A 24,015-nucleotide genomic window follows, 5' to 3' on the forward strand; every position below is an offset into this window, starting at 1 on the left:
TTCCCCTCATTCTCCCCACTCTTGAGCGGCAGGTCGTCATGCGCAGCACAACGTCAAGATCAAAGCGCAAATATTTAAAGTTCACAGCTCGTCCTGTCTGACTGATTCTGCGCACTCTCCGTCGTTTCTATTCATGTCTTACGAATAGCAATGGGCAAGAAACGCATTCTGGTCAGCTACGGTGTAGATATTGACGCTGTAGCCGGTTGGTTGGGCTCATATGGTGGAGAGGACAGTTCCAACGACATCAGCCGAGGTAGAAACCCACACCACTAATGTTTTACTTTTGAGTAGTTTCTCTCTTTCCTTAGGACCCCCGCTGACCAGCACAAAATCTTCAGGTCTCTTTGCCGGGCACATTGGCACTACACGACTGCTAAAGCTATTCGAGAAGTACGGCATCACAGCAACATGGTTTATCCCCGGCCATTCGCTAGAGACATTCCCTGAGGAATGTGCCAGGGTCCGCGATCAGGGCCATGAGATTGGTCTTCATGGATACAGCCACGAAAATCCAACTGACATGACCATCGAGCAACAGCGTGACATTTTGGATAAGACGTACCACATGCTCTACCGTTTCTGCGGCAAACCACCACGCGGTATTGTTGCTCCGTGGTGGGAGACAAGCAAGGAAATGACCGACCTCCTGCTCTCTTATGGAATTGAGTACGATCATTCCATGTCCCATCATGATTGCCAGATGTACTGGCTACGCACGGGCGACTCGTGGACGAAGATAGATTATGATCAGAAAGCCGAGACGTGGATGAAGCCGCTCGTCCGAGGGCAGGATACCGGGCTTGTCGAAATTCCTGGGAATTGGTACATTGATGACTTGCCACCGATGATGTTCATCAAGTCGGCACCGAACAGTCATGGATGGATGAATCCAAGAGACATCGAGGATATCTGGAAGGTTCGTGTGCCAGGGTTTCTGATTCTCTGCTAGATTGGGCGACTGACAGCGGCGAATCAGGACCACTTCGACTATTTCTACCGCGAGTATGATGAATTTGTTTTTCCAATGACTATACATCCTGATGTGTCTGGACGTCCCCATGTTCTTTTGATGCATGAAAGGTGAGTTCACGCTGCTCGGTGTCTCAATCATAGCCTTTGTAGCTGGGTCCTAACAATGGCAGAATTATCGAGCATATCAACAAGCACGAGGGTGTTGAATGGGTGACATTCGGACAAATGTGTGACGACTTCAAAGGCAAGAACAAGCCACCCGAGGGTGCAAGGATGCCTGCAGCTCCCATGCCACTCAAGCAGACCTGACAAGCATCTTACTCCATGGAATTACCACTGTCTTTTCAGAAGGAATTGACTCGGCAACGACTGTAGGGTAGCCCCCTTGGCCAATGTACCACTGTCCAGTTATCTTATATGTTTTGCATTTCTCGGAGGTGAAATGCTAGGACGCCTGATGAATAAACCTATCGTAACTTGCTACACTAACGCCACTCGCCACTCATATGCAAACCATGGGTATTAGAGGACGATATTTTTAGATTCTTGGCTGATTAAAGAGCTGGGGTTTCATGTTGACCTTGCAAAGCTTAGAAACGCAACCGCTCAACTGCAGCAAAGACTGCACGCCATCCAAAATGCGCATATGCGTAAAGCCAATCTCACGGATGAATTCGAGCTTGGAGTGTTCTGATAGCGTGGGAATTGTCTTGGTCACCCGGAACATTGTGCTAATAATATCATGTGAGGAGTATCCCAGATCCCTGACATAGTCATTAGATTTAAAGAGCCGTGTTTGTAAGAGACCTGGGCTAGTACATACCACAATTCATTGAGTGTATCGAGAGCGACATCCACCTTCCCTTCCCAGCAGGCCTTAATCATTGCTTGAACCTTGATGGGGTGTGGGCTGTCTACCACCCTGAAGACATTGTCCCCGCTGACGAAGCCAAAACCCGACCATGTACTCTGGAGGTTGTTGATGGCTTGACGCATATCTCCTTCGGCGCTGAAAACCAACGCAGCGATTCCTTCCTCATTATGTTCCACCTGCTCGGCGTCACACACTTGTTTCAGCCGCTTTACAACCTGGGCGTCCGTCAACCGGGCATAACGAAGGATTGCACATCGAGATTGAATCGGCTCGATAATCTTGTTCGACTGGTTGCAGGCAAAGGCAAATCGAGTTGTAGACGAGTAAATCTCCATCGTTCGCCGCAGCGCTTGCTGAGCCCCAGAAGTCATACTACACTACCCGTGAGTCGGTATTCTTCGTTATAGGTAAATCACGGCTCATACCTGTCTGCTTCGTCTAAAATAACGATTTTGTGACGACCAGAAGGCAGTGTAACTTTTTTCTGCGCGAAGCCCTTGATCCGGTTTCTAACAACATCGATACCTTGAGATATTGTTAAAAGTGATCTAATCTTGCTCAAAGGTGGGCATACCTCTTTCATCACTGGCATTAAGTTCAAGCACGGCCTCCTTGTATGCATCCCCCAACAATTGCCTTGCCAAGCACAGTATTGAAGTTGTCTTTCCGATACCAGGCATGCCGGATATGATCACATGCGGCATATTCCCATCTTTGGCGATGATTTTTAACCTTTCGACAGTTTCTGTATTTCCCACAATATCATCGAGAAAGATAGGACGGTACTTCTCAACCCTGACCGTGACACAATGTCAGCCTTCTCGTTCCTGGAGCGTGTTGGAAGTATCATACCAAGGCAGCTCGTAGTCGGGAGGAGCTCCAGTTGTGTGGGCCTTGAGTCCATTGCGGGCAGCGCTGGCTGAAGATTCAGCTTGAGCCATAGCGAGTATCAGCGAGAGATGCGAAAGTCGGGGGCCCAATCAGTGGCTAGCAGACTAGTCTGTGTGGTATGCGTTCAAGACAATGCCGCTGGTTAACGACAAGTCCGTAGCATGGTCTGGCTCGGCGGGAAGACGCGCGGATTCAAGGCGGAGACGCGTCGGGGATGCGAATTTTGCCCAAAGGAGGAGTAATTGATCTACCTTAACTACCGATTTAGTTACCTAGTCTTCTTTTCTTCCGCGTCTCACCGCTCCCAGTAGCAACTCGAGATCTACAGGTCTGCTTTCTCGTGTCTACAGAAAGTGCGCTTACTCGGTGCAAGGATAAAGCAGCCCCAATTAAAGATCACTTGGTCACTTTCTCCGAATTCCCGGATCACGGCTAGTATGTTCGACTGGCCGGTTGTCACAGCAGACCCGGCTTCATTCCGCCTTCGTTGTCAAAATAGAAGCCTTTCTTAGCTAGTCGTTGCATGCTACCTATTTATAGGAAAGGAAACCCGCTACCTCCTACTCTGGCAGCTTTGAAGCCAATGATATCTCGAGTGCGCTCACTTAGCCGCTAGTCATTCTATGAGATCTCAGTCCTACCATTAACGCTTGCGAATCATATGTATCGCAACTTGAAAAACCTTGCTTTATCTCACATTTAGGCCCTCCGCCAACTTCCCTCGACACCGCCCTACTTTACCTTACCCTTATTACTGCGGCTATATTTCATACGATCACTATGGGAACAACATCTGTCCGTCGCAACCTCTTTCACCATCATCTTAGCAGACGGGCCGGGTCCGTTGCTCCTTCCAGCTCCTCCGCGCAGAGCAATGCTAATCATGGGACTCCGGCCCTCCCCACCCATATGGCACTCTCAAACTCATCGGAGTCGGTCTCGTCTTTGAGTTCCGGCCTTGTCGATAACGGGGAAATCGTTGTCCGAGACAAGAATGGCAGCTATAAAATCGATATTCCGATCCTTCCGGCTGTGGTCAGCGAAGGTGGTGACGAAATGGAGGGTATTGAAGAAGTGGATGCTCGTGGCGTCCCTGGGGATGCAACCACTAGCACTGCAAACCAGACCGACATTTCAGGACGGGAGAAAGAAAGTGAGCGAATCTGTCCTAGCTTTCCTTGCTCTGGTCATCTATACTAATCAATGCTAATTTACCATAGAGATTGAAGCAAATTTACTGGGATTGTATCGGAATAAAACGAGGCGAATGAGTAGTGAACCAGCCGGTAAGTTCTCCCGACAGCTGCTTAACCAATGGAGCTAATTTTCACTAGAAATTTTGAATCTTGTCCAGCGGAGCCTGCGTAACAAAGTCGCCGCCTTGGATGAAGATAACTGGATGTACGAACCTGAAGTCGATTCTAGCGCCTAATCCCGGCCCAGTAGTGGCATGCCTACCTAAACTTATCATTACTTATGGTGGTGAACGATATGTGCGAGCTGCAACTGTTTGCATTGCGGAAATCCCGGTCGCCGCCATCTAGTCAAGTTCCATACTTGCCGGAGGCGTCTCAACTCTTTTCGAGCCTATTCTTCCTTGGGGTGCCGACCGAGACCCAGCGCTATCCTGACCGCCTCCGAAAAGCATGCTGCCCATCATGTCTAACAAGGGGTTGCTCTGTCTGGGGATTTTGATCGCAAAATACTGCTCACCCAGCTGGGCCAGGGCATCGTTCCATATGCCTACCTCTCGGATGTGGGATGCGTAGTGAGCGGTCAGCTGCTTGAAAAGATCCGAGCTACCCCGCTGTATTGTGAGGAGTAGCATGCTTATAAAATTCAGCAACGGGAGCGCAGGAAAGACCCGTACGTCAGAACTAGCACTGCTGACCTCTTGTACACCGAGCGATGGATTCGAGGAGGAAAGCTTTGATGTGAAAATAAGAAAGGCTTTGTTGGCGTTGCGAAGGTTTCCGATGAGAAGATATGGGAACACGGCACGAGATGCGTAGATTGCCGCTGTATGCGGTTCATCGTGAGTGTACCACTCGTATTCAAGTCTCGCCAAGGTCTCGGCCGATTCTGAGGTACCGAAAACAAGATGCTTTTCGGCGTCGTATGGCTCATGGTCTGATAAAGGTTAGCTTGGGAGCTGCCATAGTATCAACGTCTGATACGATCCACATACCCTTGGCATATACCGATCCAGCAGCATGATGCAATTCGGGGTCTCCTCTCTCTAAAGGTCCAAAGCGACCACTCCATCCAATCATCTCCTGGATGAACCTTTTCCGTGTAGGTTCCTCTGGTGGAAACGCGTGCAGAAGCTCGATCAATCGCTCTATAGTTGACATGACCAGTCAGCCTGAACCATATCGAGGAGGCTGCGTGTTTTGTGGTTTATGGCAAGTTGATCCGAAGTGACAAAAATAAACAAGACCTACTCTTGCGAATTCGTCCCTCAACGTCGCTATCACCTCCAATGATCTCCCAACCCGCCTTGATGTAAACCTCGAGGACCAGCATGATAGCCAAGTCTCCGCCGCTAGCAGAAGCACCCTGCTGGGAGCCGGCTCTCAAAAGGGCGGCAGCGCCACTAGCTAACAGTTCTGCCGCAACATCGTAGTTGGCTTGTTTAATGTACCGCGCGGCAATGACTCGTAGTTGTTGATGAGCTTCGTAATATGCACCAGAAGCAATTCTGTAAGACGATTATACACGCATTAGCTCTTGGATTGCATTCTTGTCATTCGGTTTCTGGGTGCGCAAGTGAGTTTCACTCACTTCTCCTGCTGCCGAGCGATGGTCTTCTCGATACGTGAGGTCATATTGAAGTGGGAACGAGCCACCAGGGGAAGCTGGCTACGGTGAACACCTTTATAGATTCCTGGCGACTAAGTGTCTTAACCAACAAGACACAGTATAACAAGAGAGCCACTGTGCGGAAATTCGATTTCGATTTAGCTGCATCAACCGAAGGAAGGCTTCGATTGTTAGCTGTCAAAACAAGGATAGAAAGAGATGAGTTGAATGACGGACCACTTTTGGTGGGGAGGGAAAGCACCGCGCCGGCGCGCTTGGCTTCTTCCAGAAAGGCGGGTCTAACTTCGAGGTAGTAATTTTACTCCATTACATACTAACTTCTCCGTACTGTGTAGTTTGAATACTGTGTAGTAGTTTATTTCATCTAACTAACTACAAACTACTCCGTACTTCCCGTGCGCATATACTGACTTTCTCCGGCCAAGTACTATTTCAGGCAACGACTCACAAAAGCAGTCGTGGAAAATCCTCAAGAACATTCTGTCACCAGCAAGAGCCATGGAGCGGAAAGTCTTCGATATCCAACCCATTGGCCGCTTCTACGGAGCCAGTGCTGCCATTCGGCGTCCCAAAGTAGGCGATCAGTCTCTTTGTCGATCTCTTTCTCCCTTTGGGCTCTTCCTTGTACTGAACATGGTCAGGAAATTGCTTGTTTCTCTTATGATGATCATCATAAATTCCACATTGGAGAATCCTCTCTGAAATACTACTACACGCCGCATCTCCCTGCAGATTTGAACCGGGGGTTCGAGTCCTTCCAAAAGCTAGACGATTCCGCTGACGAGCATCTCGATGCATTGCTTGAGACGATCATGGCTCTGGAACAAGATACTGGAATCAAATGTGAAGCTGACATCATTACCTGGAGAGGGATGATGACCAAAGTCGGTACACAAATGATTATTCTGATTCTACTTCCCTGGGGCTCCGTGCTTACATATCGCTCGAAGCATAGATTTTGACGGCGCCTTTTGATAACATGAACGGGGACGTTACAGCGCTAGGTGACATTCTATCTCTATAGGGAGCTAACTCGTGTATAGGTTCGAGATGAATGCAACCTTATACCAAGTAAGCTATCTCTAAACTTAAGATTTCACTAGACCCGGGCGTTGACAGTTCTACTAGGGAACCATGTGCGTATTTTCCAGTCGGCGATTCACGGATTCTAACAGGCCCTAGATTCATTGAAGAGAACAATAGCTACAAGAACGAGCAGAAATGGATCCAGAGAAGCCAGAGGACGCCTCCTGGCATAGCTTCTCAAGATTTAATGGCATACTGGGGTACAGTATTCTTTCATAAACCTGTCCAAACGCTGTCGGCGCGCAGCATGTGATAAGTCGCCTTGAATACTGACTTATGCAGGCTATAAATTTGAAACGGTATCGCTACTCAAACAACCGTGGGATTCAACCCCTCGACACGAGATCGAAAGTCGAGAAGAGCTTGTTGTAAATAACAATGCCCAGTATTGCTCAGTAGTCCGGACTGCAATAGGTCGCTCGAAGCTTGTCATTGGGGGCGAAGTGGACGCTAGTAAGTAGATACAACAATTCTCTTAAGCCTTCATGTCCGAATTTGTACTGATTACTGGTGTCTAGTATGGGATCGCAAACCGGACCGGAAGGAGGATCCGATCAATTGGGTAGAGCTGAAAACATCGGCCGAAATCAGAAATGACCGGGACATGATCAAGTACGAAAGGAAGCTTTTGAAATTCTGGGCTCAATCATTTCTTCTGGGTGTGCCCCGAATCATTGTCGGGTTCCGAGACCAGCACGGCATCGTAAAATGTCTCGAGGAATTGGACACCGCTAGCATACCAGGCAAGGTGAAGAAGGTGGGACGAGCAACCTGGGACGGCAATATATGTATCAACTTTGCTGCCGAATTTTTGCAATGTATGAACTTCCCATTACATCCTCGCGCGACTCTGGACATGCCCAAGAAAGCCACCGGTCGGAACTGACGAAAGCAGGGCTTAAAAGCGCCATTCAGGAGGAGGGTACATGGAGGATAGCCAAGCGTGAGAGGTCGTCGATTATAGAGGTCTACAAAGTTGAGGATAGTGGGACGGGCGACATAATTTCTCCAGCCTTTTCAGCTTGGCGGAGTGAATGAGGCTGGCTGGAACGGCTACCTACGACAAACTGCTTCGGAGCTTGATGAAATCCTGACGGTCGCCATTGGCTATTCACATTTGATGTCGAGAGTTGGCCTACAAATTAGCATCATGTGGCATGTGTCAAAGAACTGACATGAGGGATCCTGCGATACATTCGGCCGCGGCTCAACAGATGCCTTTTCTTCGGTAATATGTCCAGCCTTGATATAAATGAATGGCAGGCATGTACATAATCAGATGCTATTATCCATTCGCCCACTCCTAGACAGTAGGAATTTGTGATGTGAAATGCTTGCAGGCAAGAGTATAAATTGTTCGGCAACAAGCAAGCTTCAAGCAATTATACTGCGTCTTCTTCGGACACCGTTTCGGGTTCGCTGGTTCGTGGCTGATTACCCACCCTGAGGTCATCATGTCGTTCCCGGAAGTACTTTTCGCGTGCGACCTTTTTGGCCGCACTTTTGAGGGCTCTCTTGTGTGCATTTCCATGAATATGGATCTCCCACTGCTCGCTGCCTTGCATAGTCTTGTTGCAGACGTTGCATGTCATACATTTCATTGAGGTGTTAGAATCTCTCCGGGGTTGCGCCTCTTTCGCACTCAAGACGGTTCTAGCAAGCTCCGACAGCGATTTTGGATCAGGCGTAGAGTCATCATCGAGTAAAGCTCGAACTAATAGCTCTGATGGCTTTGTGATAGTCTCCTTCCATGTCTCGACATTGGTGCTATCCAGGAGGTAAAGACGATTGGTCGCACCAGCATCCACAAGAGCTCTCCATAGTTTGTTTCGTATCCACTTGATCTGCGACACGGCATATTGTCGCGTTGCGGACTTGATCGACTCAATGCAGGTACTCTTCAACGACTCCAATTCGAGATCGCTCATGGAACTCTTGTGGAGGGCGTCGAAGTACGGTGCCAGCTCCTTATAGCCAATCGAAATCCAAATTCCTCGTGTGTGATCCACCAGATCGCCCTGTGCTTTCTGCTCCTGCAAGAAGTTAGACATGCATAGGGCTTCATCCATGAGCCCTTGTTCAAGCATCAAGTCCACGCGCTTCTCTAGGCGGCAATTGAGCACAGCCTTTTCCGAGTGCATCCAGAATATCATCGTCGAGTACCGTAGCTGACCCACGCCGAGAGATAAGCCATCACGCATTATATCTGCCTGTTTGAGCCGCTCTTGTTCTGCGTAGACTTCGGACGCGGGTCGCCCGGTTTGTAGGTAGATCTCAAGCGAACGCCGGATCTTTCGTGCCTCATTTGGGTGCCATCGGTCTGCCATGACCGGGTCGACTTCTTTGAGTTTCTGCAACACAACTTCGGGAGCAGCATCGAGAATGGGCCACGTGGTAGATGAGTCCCTGTCACTACTGTCATGACGAATGGCAGAATCATCATCGCTGAGAAATTGCTCTGAATCGAGCAGCTGATCGTTAAAAAGCACAGCTTGTGTGTAGTAATGTGTACCTCCAACCAGGATTGGGAGCTTTCCCTTAGCATGAATTTCATCAATCAGTCGAAGGCACTCCTGTTTGAATCTACCAATCCACCATGGCTCCTCTTTCAACTCAACACAGCTGAGCAGGTGATGCGGAACGCCGTTACGTTCCTCAAGGGGGATTTGGTTCGTGATAATCGGAAGGCCGCGGTACATCTGCATCGCATCACCATTGATGATCTCGCCGTTGAAACGTGAAGCCAGGTCGACTGCAAGCTATCTGCACTCGTCAGTAAAAGTGTCCTAACTACTGACTTTTTCGCCAGCCTTATTGCTCCAAGTCTTTTTTTTTCACCTTAGATTTGCCAGTACCTGTCGCACCGACGACCGCGATGAGGGGCTTCATGACTGATGGGCGCGAGGAATGAGAGAATAGTTGTCGGAAAAGATGTCGCATGAGAGAAAGAACCAGAAAGGAGTTAGCATTTTTGGTCTGGAGCAATCTAACTAGCTTCAAGACAGGCAGAACTGGGTGCCGCGTCGAAAAGAGTGAGAAACAAACACATGAGGGAAGAGAGAGAGTGTGTGAGAGTGAAAATCGCATCATCTGCAGTCCAGCCTTACCTCATCCCGGGTTTGGATCTTATCTTTTATCGCGTCCCTCCGATCGCTAGTGCCATCTGCCACTCACTTCCTTTTGAAATTGCTCCTTATCAGAAGTACGAAAGAATTATCTTGACCATTATAACTTCTCCATGGTTGACACCGAACTTCCTCTTCCCTCAATCGAGGTCAGAGACCTGTCTTTCAAATTCCCTGATGGATCTTCGGGCTTGACTAATGTCAATCTGCATGTACCCTCCGGCAGTCGCACCCTACTTATTGGAGGTAAGCTTGCCGCATGAAAGTGGTCATGATCGATCTAAAACACTAACAACTTTACCCCCACGCCTCTTCCAGCCAACGGTGCTGGTAAAACCACACTTCTACGCCTTCTGTCCGGCAAACGCCTGGCCCCTACAGACACCATCACCGTGGCAGGCAAAGATCCCTTCAAAGATGGATTGGAAGGCGTCACTTATCTCGGCATGGAATGGGTCTTGAACAACATTGTCCGGACCGACATCGATGTGCCCACCCTACTTGCCTCCGTTGGCGGCAACGCCTACCCGGAGCGACGGGACGAGCTAGTCGAGATTCTCGACATCGATCTCCGCTGGCGCATGCATGCCGTGTCGGATGGAGAGCGTCGCCGCGTGCAACTCGCCATGGGCCTGCTTCGTCCCTGGCGGGTTCTCCTGCTTGATGAAATCACCGTTGACTTGGACCTGCTCTCCCGAGCCAATTTTCTCTCGTTCTTGAAGCGTGAGACGGAAACCAGGCCATGCTCCATCGTATATGCCACGCATATCCTGGACAATTTGTCCCTGTGGCCCACGCATCTGGTCCACATGCATCTGGGCACAGTCCGCCAATGGGGTCCAGTGGAGAGATTTCGTGATGAGGTTAAAGAGTCCTCCCAAAATAGTCAGCTTGGCGAGCTGGTGCTCAAATGGCTCACAGAGGATCTCAAACACAGAGGGCCCCGGAACGGATATAAGGGTCAGGCTAAAACATACCCATCACTAGAAGGCTTGGGTGGCTATGGACTTGAAAAGCGACCTTGATTGACATCCTTCCTCGTCCCTGCAGTATGTCTATCTTAGTCTCGCTCCACTTTCAACTCGATCGCCACGGTTCAACTACTGTCGCCGGGCTTACACACATGGAACTCACAACATCCTTCAACCTTTGATGATCTAGCACCTGCGTATACAGTTCGACCCACTTTGGGTTTTCTTTCAACATACAAAGGATTTCATAAATGGCATTGGCCTCATTTCTGCTATGAATTCTCATCGTCTCTTAACAGCAATATAGTCTTACATAGATATATCAGTTTGGCATTCATAAAACCAAGTCCGAAAAGCTGACTAAACGTGTGGACGTATCTTCGCTCGCTACAGCAAGCACAAAACGCGACGTCGCTTCTTTCTTATCCGGTTGCCATGAAAGTTGAGTTATGGCCTTTGAAGGCGATTTAAGCCTATCAACGCTGACCAAGTGGTTGACTTGCAGATTGCCAATGGCAATCTTATGAATAGACAGCTCCCCGCTTTCTTCGCCTGCGGCAAGAATGAAGGAATCCTTGTGTATACTGGCAAGAAATGAGATGGCGGTTACAGGAGTTTTTAGAGGTATCGTTGATTTGCACTCGCAGGTACCGCCTATCATTTGCCAGATCTTCACTGACCTGTCACGGCCAGCAGTGGCAAATATAGGCATTAATGAATACGGAGCCCATGCGGCGTCCAGAATCATTCGAGAATGGCCCTTGGGATTGTTCGTCAGCAATGAAAACTTTGACTGGTCTTGCTCGCTGCGCTTGTAAACAGCCCATTGTCTGTCGCGGCCAACGCTAAGAAGATGCTGGTCATCGCTAGAGAAGCATAGACTTGTAATCGTCAAGGTATGAGCCGCAAGAGATGGCCGAATCTCATGCCAGTCAGAAGTATCGTACAAGCGAATCACCGCATGGTCAATTGAGCTCGCTTTGCAGGCTGTGGCAACAAGTGTGCGGTCGTGACTAACAGCCACGGCTGATATTTCGTAACCATGTCCGTATAACTTCTCATGCTCTGGCCATAGGGTGTGGCGGGCCAATTGTTCTTCAAAAGGTGGTTGATTTAGTTCTAATACTGTCGTTGAAAGGGCCTGTGATTTATCTGCACATGCGCCATCTGCTTCCTCTTCGCCTCCTGGGGGGGCATCGTCAGCCGGAGCTTGGTTTGATAAGCCTAGCACGGGGATCTCGGCTGTATCAGGTAGTTGATCCTCGGAAGATTGTTTGAAGCCGGACAGCTTCTCCAGTAATTGCGCAATCGGTCGAGGTTCGTTGAAGACGCGCAGAAGTTTCTCATCAGCGCCCGAGACAAATCTAGCCGCTCCAAGAGTATCGACGCAGTTCAAGTCGTAACCATGTATTTGTGGGCGAGAGATTTCATGCCAAGACTCAAGTCCCTCACGTACCCATTTGGCATGCAGACGGGTGGTCTGGTCGGCACTGGTCGACAGGAGATATGCTCCAGAAGGCTCCCATTGTACGCCGGTAGCTGACCGTATATGTCCAGAAATGCCAAGAGACTGCACCCACAGATCAGTCTCGGCGTTGTATTTCCATGCTCGCCAGCTGCCAGTACGACCTAGGCTGACAACCTGTGTGCCATTTGGAGACCAGAGACCAGTCCAAAACCCACCAGTACTGCCAGTAGCGGTTGTTGAGCCTTTCTGGACGCTGATTTCTCCCATCCTCTCGGCGGAAAGCCACACCCCAGAAACAGGGTCTTGCTCCCATATAGTTAGAGTATTATCAGCAGAAGAAGTAAGGAGCTGCTGGCGTTTTGGATTGGGATTCCAAGCGGCGGTGTAGATCCAGTCTTCGTTTCCAAAAAGTAGTGCTTCGAAGGTGACGGAGAATTGGGTCCCCAATACCTCAAATTGGTGGGCTTTGTTCGAAAGACTTGGCTCAAAGCCACCCGAAAAGGCGTCAATGTCATCGCCTGGAACAGAGGATTCCGCTTCCCCACGCTGCAATCTCCATAGCCGGACATATTTATCTTGACTCGCGGAAGCCAGGAGAAGATCACCAGATGTGCTCTGCTTATCTGACGTGAAGTTCAAGGAACGCACCCAGGCATCGTGTCCAGACAATACAACTGAGAGCTTGAAATCGACTGTAAGCGTGTTCTCCGCCACGTAAATCTGTATGTAGTTGGTCGTACCGGCAACTGCCAGTGCGACAGGTCTGTTATTCGACTTTGATGGAAGAGAGGTTAAAGCCAAAGCCAGTGGGAAGAAACTCGGTTTCACAGATATTGACTTGAGCAGCTCGCCCTTTACATCACCCAGGGTGTGAATTTTCCATATGTTGACAGTCCCATCAGAGGCTCCCGTTGCCACGATATTCTGCCCGTCAGCCACGGCTATCGTGTTGACTGAGCCAGTATGTCCTTCCTGAGTGTACACGTGGGTGAAATTATGCAAGTTGACCGAGTCCGCTCGCCATAGACGGACTGTATGGTCAACCGAGCCGGTCAAGAGGTATTTAGTATCTGTGGTAGGGCAGGTATAGAATCGAACTGCGCTAACCTTGTCGGTATGTCCGACAAGGAGTGAATAGACGCCGCGCTGCGTGTTATCCTGTAATCCGAACGGGCAGTGAGCGATCCGACAGTTGATCGAAAATAAGTTGACAAGTGAGCACGCACAGTGGGGTTCCATAAGGCTACATTATTATCAGCACCGAAGGCAAGCACACCGGTATGGACATCCCAGTCGGCGGCGGCGGGATGCCTATTTCCCCCGACGCTGATGTACTCAGTGGTGATAGAGACCATTGAGCTCGTAAACCCGAAACCCAATAAGCAAGGGTCTTGATATGAGAATAAACAGTCGAGTACGTGACGGGTAAGCTGACTTTTCAAATGATATGATTTGTACGAGAAGAAAAGAGGGGCGGGGGTGAATAATCAGTACAATCGCAAACGGGACTGACTTTTTGCGCCGGCCCCAGGCTTATCGATAAGCTGGCAACCAGCAAAGGCTGCTTTAACTTACCTCTTCTTTTCCCCTATGCTCTAAGTCAACTCCGTACCTATCTTCGACTTCCTACCATACCCGGGAGCAGGTCGTTTGTACCTACCTGATTCTGGTGTCACCTTTTGGTCATGGAGGCACACTCTTCAGACTCCATTCCCCTTTCACTTACGGTCGAATTCACGTTGAGACACCCCTCCCAGATCCAACCTTCAAACCTGGTCTGCTTGATTGACTGACTTGCCATTCAGCGGGGGGCTGGAAATTTTGTTCGCCAACGAACGCCAGCACAGCATCACCCTTCCTTCCCAGCTTAGCGATGGCAACCGGCCGACCATCTCTTATCTTCTCCAATACTTAGTTGACAACCTCATGAAAGATCAGCGAAAAGAGCTGTTCATAATGGAAGATAACGTGTACTTCTGTCCGAGATTTCGCACAAGAACAATGCTGACAGTTTGCTCTACTAGACGTCCCGGGATCCTAGTTTTGATTAACGATGCCGACTGGGAGCTCGAAGGAGAGGAGCAATATGAGCTCCAATCAGGTGATAACATCGTTTTCGTTTCTACACTCCACGGTGGCTAGTACGCTCAACTCTTTCGCTACTTTTTCGATATGAAGGGATAAGCTCAACGTCAATAACGCACATGGTACAATGTGCAAGATAATCGGTATATATACGCTAGACAACGTCTTCAACATGCTGCTGCGAGATTCGTTCGGGTTCGCGCGGAGTTCGAAGGCCGCTCTGCGGAGTAGATAGACCTTCACGCGGGCTGCCAAGCTCACCAGCCAAAGGCGTCGTCACTCCGCTCGGTGGGACAGGGATCTTGATGTCCTGGGGCGAACCGGGGACGATTTCTTTGGGAAGACCGGAGATATGAATTCTGCGTGCTTCGTTTTGATAGCTCTCCGGTATGATCTTGCGGGATGAGTCAGATGAAAACACCCATGTCACATAAAATTCAGAGATGCTTTGGGCTTACTTCGAGGATCTCGTCGCGAGGGAAGTCCAAGAATGGAATATCAGCAGCATTACAGGCCATCAAATAGCCATATAAGACTCTCAGTACGCTCTCATGTGCAATAATCAGAAGATCATTCTGTTCACGCTCAAGCTCTAAGATGATAGGTTCGAGTCGAACCGCAAGGTCATGGTAAGACTGTCATCACTGTCAGCTACAATAATCATGAGCCGGAGGAAATAGCACAGAGATTCACCTCTGCTCGCGGATACCGGTGGTGGTAAGGGTCCAGTTCGTGTTTCGCAACCTCTTCAGGATACTCCTCGCGAATTTTCGCCTCTGACATCTTCTCGCAAACTCCAGGATTCAATTGACTCATCTGAGATCTCTGTCGCACTTTGTATCCTTTTTCATAGAGGTACTTGGCTGTCTCAACCGTTCTCCTTCGAGTTGAGGTCCATACAGTTAGTGGTTTCAATTCATAATCCAATTCTCCCTCGTCGACCATGGCTTGTCTTTCCGATTCCCTATGCCTCAACAAAGACTCCGTCATCTTTTTCGCGTAGTCTTCCCCTTGCTCGGACAGCGAAGCGTCTGCTTTATAAGAATTCGCTTCTAGTGACACGCCAGCCTAGCAAACTTCAGTCGCTGGATAATGCAAAGCAGATGAATGCTCCAAACTTACCCGTGCAAAGTACGTGTGTCTGGATTTGATGTGGAGATTGAGGAGGTAGAAGACTATTCTGTTAGAAAGGTAGCCGAAGCTTCGATTGTTCACAATTAATCTTTCCCCAGCATTCATCATCTATTTGTGATGAGCGAAAGCAAATAACTCTAGAGGGGCTTGTAAGGTTACCTTGATGTAGTTCAAATCGGTCTCTTCCATTGTTTGGAATTGTGGAATACGAGCGGCTATCCTGGTCAAGTAATGTTTCACTGCATCTTCCGAGCTCCAGCCTACGTACTGTGCATTGCTAAGCATTGGTGTCTTGTGAGGTGAGGTCTAGAATCACTTACATCAGGTGAGGATATCTTGACTCGTCGGACATTCTCTTCGATAATGCGTTCATCGTCGCACCACGACTCGATGAACAGCGTCTGATGATGGAGCAGGTCAGGATAACGAGGGTGTCAAAGGCGAATCTTAGACAACTCACCTCGATGTCATGCTTGGCAAATTCCTTTGCAAGTGACCGTCGACCGGATGCCAGAGGATTCACAGCGTCATATATCGCTATTTGTCCATTCTCATGGTTCAAGAACTGGTAGATATCTTCCCGGCACCTTTTCACGATCTTCTGTCTCAAAAGAACCGATGAAGCGGATGCTGTTGAGAATCAGTGTTTTGAGAGCAGGAGCAAGAACTATACCGGGATTTTACCGTTCACAAAGAAATAGTCGTCTGGAATATCTTGGCCATAAGGAATGGTTGCACGTCTATAATCACCCAAGTGGAATATCCTCGTTTTCACACCTAACCTAAGATACTTGAGCACCGGACTTGATGAACATTTTTGGGAAAAATCAACATACCATCGCAGATACCGCGCTAGAGCAACAGACATATGTCTAGTCGAATGTTAGCCAGCCCACATATACAAGGGGCTTAGGTATAACGAACGTTTTACCTCGCGCAGGCAATCCCACGGTGATTATGACGATCCGGCCGGAATGGAAAAGTCGTCCTGACTCAGTACTGTAAAGCTGAGCTGGAGCCAGATCGGCCTTCTCGGGTAAGTCATGGATCGCATCGACGAAGGTGGAAGACTTCCGTCGGAAACGCGGTGAATTGGCGACGATATCAGCGGTTCTAATTCATTTGTGAGACACCAGGAACCATCTGCGACAAGGTTTGCTTGACGTTTGCTTTGAAATCATTCCAGGTCGCATGAGTGTATGTGGCGCATAGACCTAGGCGAGTACGCAGCAGCCAGCTCCATCATGGATTGGTAAGGCACGAAGTGCGGGGGTTCAGATGAGACAAAGCTTACAGTAATGTGTCCATGGCGGTAAAAGTATCGGACTGACACGGGTCGTGACAGCAGTCGAATCAAAAAGAGCTTCTAAAAGGGGATCGATGTGATCAAGTACTGGTAGGAATAAACAGAAGGAGTTAATTGTGGAGAGATGATGTCTGGAGAGTCAAGGGAGGTTTCACACAATTGGTCCTCAAGATCAGAGAGAAAGCACGAGCTCGGCCGATCCAGGTAGTGGATTATATGTAGGTAAGTTGGTAGATAGTCAACTGCTCCACGCTTGAGTATATATGAATGATCATCGGGATATGATGGCATTGACAGTACAAGACAAAGTCCAACGAGAGGCAGATAACTGTTGATCATGGAAGTTCCAAGGAGTGTACGGAGTACAAGAGATATACGGAGTGAGGTACATACGTACTGATCCATTTGACTAGTGACCCGCTAAATTGGTTAGAATTGATTAGGTCATCGCTGCTGAACTCAAGGTCAAAGCATCCTTCCTAGTTGCAAGGATTGCTGCGGCAGACCGCAGACACCTTAGCCGCAGCCCGGGCGGAAAAGCGAAGGAGAGCGAGCGACATTTTTCAGTCCCGAAAGCTCTGGGCTTCAGTCGTCCATCAAGTGAAACTCACCACCTTCTCTTGACCTCGGTGTTTGACACTTCCTCCTCTCCATCCACTTTCTTCCCACGCGAGCAGGTCAGGCATATTTCTTGAATTGAGCTGCCTCGCAACTGCCACAGTTGCCCGTGATTCTTTCGGATTTAAAAATATAGACCTGGTGCGAAGGACTCTCCTGTCCTAGCCTTGTCCTTGCATCCTTCACCTTAAGGACGGCCGCGTCATAATCAACGTCCGCCATCACTCATTCGCATCCTATTCCCTTTATTATTCCTCTATAATACATCACAATGTCCGAGTTCTTAACTCCCCCGTCGTTCTTGACGGACAATTCCGTCGCCGCAGCCCTCAAGGATGCCTATTCCTCGTTCTCTGAACGCAGGGCCGCCCTCGGTCTCTCAAACCCCGGTACTGTGGAAAACATTGCCCGTGAGGTGCAAAAGGATGTCTTGCTCTCAAACTTCATGTTCACGGGTCTTCGTGCCGATTTGACTAAAGTCTTTGGCATGTCACCCTTGTTCCGTGTGTCGCATGCATTTTCCATGGGCTCGTCCGGAAACCTGCCTCCGTACAACTTCTCCGCTATGTATGGAAGTCCAAAGGTGAGCTTCTCTTTTTCACGAGATACCCTGCTGCCCACCCGACCTGTTTAATACAGTAAATCATGCTATTTATCTAAATCCCCGGTCTATAGGTTTTTATGCAAGGCAACATCGGAAGCGACGGTGGACTTGCTGCTGTCGCCAATTACCGTTGGACCCCCAAGTTGGTCACCAAGACCAATACTCAGATAATGGCTGGCTCCAGCCAGGCTCTCATTCAGGTCGATCAGGACTATACTGGTGATGACTTCTCTGCGTCCCTCAAGGCCTTCAACCCATCCATCCTGGACGGAGGTCTCACTGGTATCTTTGTTGGCAGCTATCTCCAATCTATCACTCCCAGCCTGGCACTTGGTTTCGAAGCGATCTGGCAGCGCCAGGGTATGAACACCCGTCCGGAGAGCGCATTGTCCTACAGTGCCCGGTACAAGGCCAATGACTGGATTGCTAGCGCTCAACTTCAGGCTCAGGGCGTACTCACTGCCTCTTACTGGAAGAAGCTTTCTGAGCGTGTCGAGGCTGGTGTTGATATGAACCTGCAGTTCGCTCCTAACGCAGCAGCTGCTTTGATGGGCGGCCCTAGCCGTGATGGCACTACTGCTATTGGTGCCAAGTATGACTTTCGCGCCTCTACGTTCCGTGCCCAGGTCGATAGTGCCGGAAAGGTCAGCTGTCTTCTCGAGAAGCGGATAGCCATGCCAATTGCTCTTACTTTCGCCGGCGAGATCGATCAGGCCAAGGTGAGTCAATCCTATACATAAGGAATTTGCATTTATTACTGAAATCGGATCTCTGATGCTTGTTTTTTTTTAGCAAACGGCCAAGCTCGGCCTTGCTGTTTCCCTCGAAATCGCTGGCGAGGAGTTGATGGAGCAGCAGGAGAAGGTCGAGGCCCAGGGCATGATCCCTCCTCCTTTCTAAATGCGTCCTGGGACGTAGCCGGGGCTAACGACTCCCGGTCAGGCCTGGAAGCCGAAAGCTATTGCTGTCGGCCTCATGGCTCATATTTCATTCAGTATCTGTTTTAGTAGCTCTTCTCTCCCCATGTGTATGCTCGGATGGTGGTGTTTTACCTCGGTTAATCACTGTGGACGCGGTCTGTCGCAGTCGTTTGACGCACACAAACCAATTTTGTATAGATGCTTTCTTGATTCGGTCGCAGTTGATCCTGTTTCTGTTTGTGACTTCATTTCATGACTTTTCCTACTTTCTGTTCTTTTACCTTTGATCAATGGCTACCTCGGCAGATGAACAGGACTGCTGGGCTCGCATGGAAGCATCTCTTGTGAGGACTTGTTGCTGTTACCTGACGCATCGTGGTCGGGGTTATGTAAAATGAATGCGGATACTACTTGAAAACGGACTCTCGGCTCTGATGGCAGCACAGGCGCAACTGCGTTCACGCCTACTCTTCACAACGTCCCTCTGGTGAACCTCCTTGTGATAAAGGGGGAGGGGCAGGCAAGGACAGATATATACTTTATAAGTCTTCAGAAGAAGTTGAAATAGAATTCATTGAGGAGATTACTCATCAGAAAACGATTGAAAGGGCACAAGGAAAATTTCTGTAATACCGACGAGATGGCCTGTGAGTAATTTTTCGCTTTGAATTGGCAAGGAACTCAGGCCCGTATTAAAGCCACTATCAACACCGAAGCAAGAAGTATCTCTCTGATCCTTGAAGCATTGATATAGTAAGAGGCAAGAATATCATGGTCACATGGAGTAGAGTACATTCAGATGTAATTCTTCTAAGGGAACGACAGCAACCTGCGCCGAGGTCACGTTGCTATGGGAAAGAGCGACTAGCTACGTACCAATAAATAAAATTGTAGGGAGACAGGGTGTCAACTTGAACTTGCGACAAACCTCTAGTCAAATGAATTCTGAGATTCATGATTCCATGTATGTGACCATGTAGGTAGGTATAATAGAGTATCCTCCTGCAGTCCACTGTAGCCAAGTTAAGACAATACCAGGATAGCAAGAAAAACCAATCATGATGAAACCTCATGTAGAAGATGGAAAGGTATTTCTCATGTACTTACATACACATAAATACGTGTTTCCGGCCCCTGACTACTGCTTTGGATGATTTCACTATGAACAATTCGATAGTAATGGTAGTCAGATTGAGTATTCTCAATTACCCAGTGCACAGCACCTATGAACTACAGTAGTTCTCTTCAGCGGGGATTTATTGTTGGACTAATTCATTGGAAGCTTATGCCCGTGTACTCAGTAACTGAGTTACTTATATGTGATGCTCATTCAGTGAGCTACTCTATAGAAAGCCATGGCTGGTAATTTTGGGTGTGATAAAGTTCGAGTTCTCAGACTGAGTGTACACTACACAGTACACCGATGGATATCAAGTAACGAGCAGGGAAATGAAATTATAAAATAGGTAAAATGATACAAAAGAAGTAGTTAGTTAACTTTAGTGATTAGTTATCGGAAGAAAATGACGGCATTCCGGACTCCAAATGCCCCAAATCCACCGATGTGACATCATCTACACCTTCACGGCCTGATATTGGTCATCCCTTCCTTCACCATTCTAACCGAGTACATGGGACATATCAGCTAAGTGGAATGGCCGATCTCTTTGTGATGCAAATAGTACTTAAATGATGTAAAATGTGCGCATGGAACTCATTCATCCTGTCCAGCGATCATACAAGCTACGCAGGTATTTCTGCCATTCTGGACTAAGCAAATCTCAGATCCGGGGATCGGAAATCGAGGCACGCTGCTGTAAATTAAGAATCCACAGTATTTTTACACAGTAGTACACAGTACAGCATGATGGTCATTGATCGGCTGCCAACAGCAAATGTGCCACTTGGGTCTCCTGTAAGGATAGCCAGCAGAAGAAGGCACCTGAGGTGTACCGCTTCTTTCCGCTCTTTATGACTGTACACTGTGGTTATTGCAGTCATATGTAGCACTGTACACAGCTGCATCACTATGCCCATTCGAAGAAGATCATGTAAGTCAATTTTCGTCTAGCAGCAGGCAGAAATGAATCACACGCTTGGGTCAACATTTTCGGGCTGATGGTACAGCCAGCAGAACAAAAGTAACCACACCAGGTGTATTGACTTTAATGCAATTACCTATATGACTGACACAGGTATTAGTTCAAGTGTACTGAGTATCAAATCTCAAGCCTCCATTCCTTCTAATTTGACATCGCACGAGTAAACACTAGAATACAGATTCATAAAGTGACAGAGGTGCATTTCGACAAGGCTGAAGTCTAAGAATACACCGGAAGTGATGCTCTGCACAGCCACTTGCATAACAAGTCAACATCAACGCGAGGATCTTGTTACCTATCATATATCAATACAGACAGGTTTAACTCCTGGATTAGGCGGAACGTGCTACAGTATAACGGTTATGAAATATCAACATCACTCTGAAGTGACTTATACGGTCTATGTCGCCAGGTTTATAAGCAATTGACTTTAGAGATTTAGACTCACTACACCTAATCCTCCTATTAATTATTGAGTCTTGTTCCATATACTTAGTTCATCTTTCTATGCAGCAATGTTTGTTAACCGAAGATAAGTGCCTGATCAGTTTTAGACTGCCAGATTACCTTCCCTGTTTCAAGTCTCGATAAGATCTGTCGATTATTCATCTCTCTCCAGCCATCCGATATTGACGAAAAGAATAGATAGTCTGACCAAATATCTGCCTAGGTCTAGATTCATGATTAAGAGCCAGATTGATGGTTCAAGCCGCGGAGAACAGTGACCTAGTAGAATCTTACTCATGGTCGAGAAACTTGCGGAAACATGTACGGTAAAGTCTTGTAGTTACTAGTACATACATACAGTGCGGCGCTGGCCCGGGAATCTCCAAGCCTCCCAAATGAACCCATGAATAGCCTGCGACTGCTGGAACAGCCAATCAACAGAATGCTTGGGTGAAAATCGCGGATGGTCACTTGACATAGAGAAGCCAATAATAGCAATCGATCGCAAATGTGCATTCTCCGTACTCTCCAGGTAGCCCGCCAGTACCTGTCATTGGGAACACTAACACAAGGTCTCCTTGGATCATGACATCGATCGTCCAAGTAGTTGATAGTTAACTTATTTGTGTATTATCACAAAGTACTGTAACTTCGACTACTACCAGGCTACTGTATTATACTCCATATAGTGAATTCTGTCATAACTAAAGCATGGTGCAGTCACATGGCCCCTCTTCTTCATAGGTACGACTGTGCTATACACAGTACTAGGTAAGTATTGTCTACTGCCAGGTGCAGGCGTTGAGGTCTGCGTGTGCTGTGAACTGAGCCAACTACTGTGTACTTAATACCCACTATCTATGCGTTCCAGCCCTCCTTGAGCTGTCGCCGTTGCCAGGAATTGACACTACAGCAGAGTTCCCTTCCTGGCATAGAATCCATCATGCATTGCTAGATCTTTCTCGAGAAAATCCAAACCCAGACACTGGGGCCCAAGGTCATATGCCCATGGGAGCAATGGCAGCTCCCGCCGGGCCCATTCACAGCGGTTCCACACCAGGTCCGTCATCAGGACTACACAGTAACTATTAACTGCTCATTACTCGGAGTGATTTAATAGTACCTTCTACTAGTAATCATCCTCATGGTTTGGTGGCATCTTGAGGGAAGTTTATCTTCTGCGTTGGTGCCCTCGGGAGACAAGCTTCGCTCTGCCTTCACCCACCCGCAGTAACCTCTGAAGGTGGCGGAAGCCACCAATTCGTAGGAAACAGTTCATAACACAACGCAGAATGGAGGGTTCGGTATGAGAGGGAGAAGCCACTTGATAGCTAAGGGAGAGGGGGCTTGTAGTAGGTATTCTCATCTAAGATCAGCGCTGGAAGGATGTTTCTGTATGTACCTTGCGTCCAGATGCAGCAAGGGCGATAGCGTCATAAGGTGCTTCGAAACCATACCTATAATCTACTCAGGCTTTAATTGGAAGAGTGCAGTACCTAGAAGGCCCTCGACTATAGGTGTGGGGAGAGAAAATGGAACTGTATGTGGATCACATGGTCTGGGTAAGGTACTATACTATGAAGTAATACATACATGCTTCTGTATGCACATACGTAGTACAATACACCTACCTCTCAATACCTGCCAGTCACCAGGTGATCCATTCAGTAGTTAACTTATTTGATTGAAGATTAATCGATCGATACAAAGGTATCAACAGATTTGAAGAAAATAGCACTTACATATATACCATTTTGCAGCCTGGACTACCTGCAGCCTACACAGTAAGAGCTACACTAACCTGGCATTCCTGTCCTTAAAGCAAGCTACAAGTAGTTATCGATGATTTTTGCTTCTCATTTACAATACCAGCACAGAAACAGGCACCACAAAATCGTTAGTACTCCATACTCTTAGCCAAGTCAACGCTTCATGTACAGTGTTCAATAGGCGAATAGACCGTAATATTACAGATTGATGTTACAGTTTAGAGCAGCAGCAGCCCCTCTCCCCCCTCCTCCCTCCTCCTCCTTCCCCCTCCTCCCCCCGGTCCCGCCGCCCGCCCTCCCCTCTTAATTCATCCCAAGTTTAGATTAACTACTTCAGCTAGACCCAAGCGTTGCTCTTCTGGCTCTGAAATCCCAGAAATTGGGGAAAGCTGTAGTTAAGACTAGTGGCAAATGTTCAGCTTTTTCTCCTTTCGGATAGCTATGCGTTTGGATGTGATTTTTGTATACTGTTTCTCCAGTTTTCTCCTTCCAAGTTCTCTCAAGGAATCGCAATTACCAGTTGATTCTTTCCCCATTGCGGGACTTGGTTTCTGCTGAGTTAGACGGCAAAGAAGAGGGAGAAGTTCGATAATCAAGGAATATCATGAAGAAACGGATGAAGAAAAGAGGGGGAAGATAACTGAAGAAGTATTAATAAAAATAAGAAGAAATGAATAACTGAGAGAGAGCGAGAGAGAGCGAGAGATAGAGTGTGTGTGTGTTTGGCTCGTGTGTGCCGTGACTTTTACTATCCTCTCTCCCTTCCGGTGCTTTATTCCCGCGTTCCTGCAGCCCTCGCGTGTTCGGGCTTCGTCGC

General features: G+C 48.2%; 10 protein-coding genes across 10 annotated transcripts; 5 read left to right on the top strand and 5 right to left on the bottom strand.

Annotated features, from left to right (window-relative positions):
* The first annotated feature begins 16 nt into the window (after positions 1–16).
* Positions 17–1,699, top strand: BP01DRAFT_354127 (polysaccharide deacetylase family protein). The gene is made up of 4 exons (XM_025574361.1): positions 17–256; positions 342–919; positions 980–1,083; positions 1,146–1,699. The coding sequence occupies exons 1-4, from the start codon at positions 151–153 to the stop codon at positions 1,282–1,284; spliced, it is 927 nt and encodes a 308-aa protein (XP_025434260.1). The 5' UTR covers positions 17–150; the 3' UTR covers positions 1,285–1,699.
* On the bottom strand, positions 1,290–2,967 carry BP01DRAFT_413970 (replication factor C subunit 4). The gene is made up of 5 exons (XM_025579027.1): positions 2,702–2,967; positions 2,424–2,644; positions 2,275–2,374; positions 1,799–2,221; positions 1,290–1,739 (listed from the first exon to the last, which is right to left on the bottom strand). Exons 1-5 carry the CDS (start codon positions 2,788–2,790, stop codon positions 1,514–1,516), a joined length of 1,059 nt encoding a protein of 352 aa, XP_025434261.1. The 5' UTR covers positions 2,791–2,967; the 3' UTR covers positions 1,290–1,513.
* A 151-nt stretch (positions 2,968–3,118) lies between these two features.
* On the top strand, positions 3,119–4,226 carry BP01DRAFT_179863 (uncharacterized protein). Its single transcript, XM_025570864.1, has 3 exons — positions 3,119–3,893; positions 3,961–4,026; positions 4,075–4,226. Exons 1-3 carry the CDS (start codon positions 3,521–3,523, stop codon positions 4,170–4,172), a joined length of 537 nt encoding a protein of 178 aa, XP_025434262.1. The 5' UTR covers positions 3,119–3,520; the 3' UTR covers positions 4,173–4,226.
* BP01DRAFT_334939 (protein GET4) lies at positions 4,094–5,750 on the bottom strand. Its single transcript, XM_025573180.1, has 4 exons — positions 5,525–5,750; positions 5,185–5,441; positions 4,929–5,081; positions 4,094–4,870 (listed from the first exon to the last, which is right to left on the bottom strand). Exons 1-4 carry the CDS (start codon positions 5,566–5,568, stop codon positions 4,281–4,283), a joined length of 1,044 nt encoding a protein of 347 aa, XP_025434263.1. The 5' UTR covers positions 5,569–5,750; the 3' UTR covers positions 4,094–4,280.
* A 143-nt stretch (positions 5,751–5,893) lies between these two features.
* Positions 5,894–7,687, top strand: BP01DRAFT_407884 (DXO/RAI1 family decapping nuclease; the record flags this gene model as incomplete). The annotated part of the gene is made up of 7 exons (XM_025578808.1): positions 5,894–6,136; positions 6,205–6,447; positions 6,519–6,567; positions 6,739–6,849; positions 6,932–7,102; positions 7,168–7,467; positions 7,545–7,687. Exons 1-7 carry the CDS (start codon positions 6,062–6,064, stop codon positions 7,685–7,687), a joined length of 1,092 nt encoding a protein of 363 aa, XP_025434264.1. The 5' UTR covers positions 5,894–6,061.
* Positions 7,688–8,031: 344 nt separating this feature from the next.
* On the bottom strand, positions 8,032–9,589 carry BP01DRAFT_289920 (tRNA dimethylallyltransferase; the record flags this gene model as incomplete). The annotated part of the gene is made up of 2 exons (XM_025571596.1): positions 8,032–9,408; positions 9,488–9,589. The coding sequence occupies 2 exons, from the start codon at positions 9,587–9,589 to the stop codon at positions 8,032–8,034; spliced, it is 1,479 nt and encodes a 492-aa protein (XP_025434265.1).
* Positions 9,590–9,779: 190 nt separating this feature from the next.
* On the top strand, positions 9,780–11,093 carry BP01DRAFT_334948 (putative ABC transporter). Its single transcript, XM_025573181.1, has 2 exons — positions 9,780–10,020; positions 10,093–11,093. The coding sequence occupies exons 1-2, from the start codon at positions 9,888–9,890 to the stop codon at positions 10,797–10,799; spliced, it is 840 nt and encodes a 279-aa protein (XP_025434266.1). The 5' UTR covers positions 9,780–9,887; the 3' UTR covers positions 10,800–11,093.
* Positions 11,080–16,740, bottom strand: BP01DRAFT_371847 (6PF2K-domain-containing protein; the record flags this gene model as incomplete). The annotated part of the gene is made up of 13 exons (XM_025576691.1): positions 11,080–11,199; positions 11,233–13,371; positions 13,440–13,547; positions 14,471–14,692; positions 14,757–14,933; positions 14,992–15,366; positions 15,421–15,540; positions 15,592–15,699; positions 15,753–15,833; positions 15,893–16,062; positions 16,117–16,222; positions 16,329–16,545; positions 16,727–16,740. 13 exons carry the CDS (start codon positions 16,738–16,740, stop codon positions 11,080–11,082), a joined length of 3,957 nt encoding a protein of 1,318 aa, XP_025434267.1.
* BP01DRAFT_180081 (uncharacterized protein) lies at positions 16,576–17,112 on the bottom strand. Its single transcript, XM_025570865.1, has one exon. The coding sequence runs from the start codon at positions 17,075–17,077 to the stop codon at positions 16,799–16,801; it is 279 nt and encodes a 92-aa protein (XP_025434268.1). The 5' UTR covers positions 17,078–17,112; the 3' UTR covers positions 16,576–16,798.
* A 515-nt stretch (positions 17,113–17,627) lies between these two features.
* On the top strand, positions 17,628–18,860 carry tom40 (TOM complex pore protein TOM40; the record flags this gene model as incomplete). Its single annotated transcript, XM_025577209.1, has 3 exons — positions 17,628–17,939; positions 18,032–18,679; positions 18,753–18,860. The coding sequence occupies 3 exons, from the start codon at positions 17,628–17,630 to the stop codon at positions 18,858–18,860; spliced, it is 1,068 nt and encodes a 355-aa protein (XP_025434269.1).
* Positions 18,861–24,015: the final 5,155 nt, after the last annotated feature.

Source organism: Aspergillus saccharolyticus (assembly GCF_003184585.1).
Source record: "Aspergillus saccharolyticus JOP 1030-1 unplaced genomic scaffold BP01scaffold_5, whole genome shotgun sequence".
Classification (NCBI taxonomy): domain Eukaryota; kingdom Fungi; phylum Ascomycota; class Eurotiomycetes; order Eurotiales; family Aspergillaceae; genus Aspergillus; species Aspergillus saccharolyticus.

Excerpts from the sequence above, each read along its gene's own strand:
- BP01DRAFT_354127 (XM_025574361.1), top strand. The coding sequence starts at position 151 with ATGGGCAAGAAACGCATTCTGGTCAGCTACGGTGTAGATATTGACGCT. Across the intron at positions 257-341 it reads TTCCAACGACATCAGCCGAG|GTCTCTTTGCCGGGCACATT; the intron begins GTAGAAACCCAC and ends CAAAATCTTCAG. Across the intron at positions 1,084-1,145 it reads GTTCTTTTGATGCATGAAAG|AATTATCGAGCATATCAACA; the intron begins GTGAGTTCACGC and ends TAACAATGGCAG.
- BP01DRAFT_413970 (XM_025579027.1), bottom strand. The coding sequence starts at position 2,790 with ATGGCTCAAGCTGAATCTTCAGCCAGCGCTGCCCGCAATGGACTCAAG. Across the intron at positions 2,645-2,701 it reads CCCGACTACGAGCTGCCTTG|GGTTGAGAAGTACCGTCCTA; the intron begins GTATGATACTTC and ends TGTCACGGTCAG. Across the intron at positions 2,375-2,423 it reads TAATGCCAGTGATGAAAGAG|GTATCGATGTTGTTAGAAAC; the intron begins GTATGCCCACCT and ends CAATATCTCAAG.
- BP01DRAFT_179863 (XM_025570864.1), top strand. The coding sequence starts at position 3,521 with ATGGGAACAACATCTGTCCGTCGCAACCTCTTTCACCATCATCTTAGC. Across the intron at positions 3,894-3,960 it reads TTCAGGACGGGAGAAAGAAA|AGATTGAAGCAAATTTACTG; the intron begins GTGAGCGAATCT and ends AATTTACCATAG. Across the intron at positions 4,027-4,074 it reads AATGAGTAGTGAACCAGCCG|AAATTTTGAATCTTGTCCAG; the intron begins GTAAGTTCTCCC and ends AATTTTCACTAG.
- BP01DRAFT_334939 (XM_025573180.1), bottom strand. The coding sequence starts at position 5,568 with ATGACCTCACGTATCGAGAAGACCATCGCTCGGCAGCAGGAGAA. Across the intron at positions 5,442-5,524 it reads ATCGCTCGGCAGCAGGAGAA|AATTGCTTCTGGTGCATATT; the intron begins GTGAGTGAAACT and ends ATCGTCTTACAG. Across the intron at positions 4,871-4,928 it reads TGGATCGGTATATGCCAAGG|ACCATGAGCCATACGACGCC; the intron begins GTATGTGGATCG and ends AACCTTTATCAG.
- BP01DRAFT_334948 (XM_025573181.1), top strand. The coding sequence starts at position 9,888 with ATGGTTGACACCGAACTTCCTCTTCCCTCAATCGAGGTCAGAGACCTG. Across the intron at positions 10,021-10,092 it reads TCGCACCCTACTTATTGGAG|CCAACGGTGCTGGTAAAACC; the intron begins GTAAGCTTGCCG and ends CGCCTCTTCCAG.
- BP01DRAFT_180081 (XM_025570865.1), bottom strand. The coding sequence starts at position 17,077 with ATGATCAACAGTTATCTGCCTCTCGTTGGACTTTGTCTTGTACTGTCA.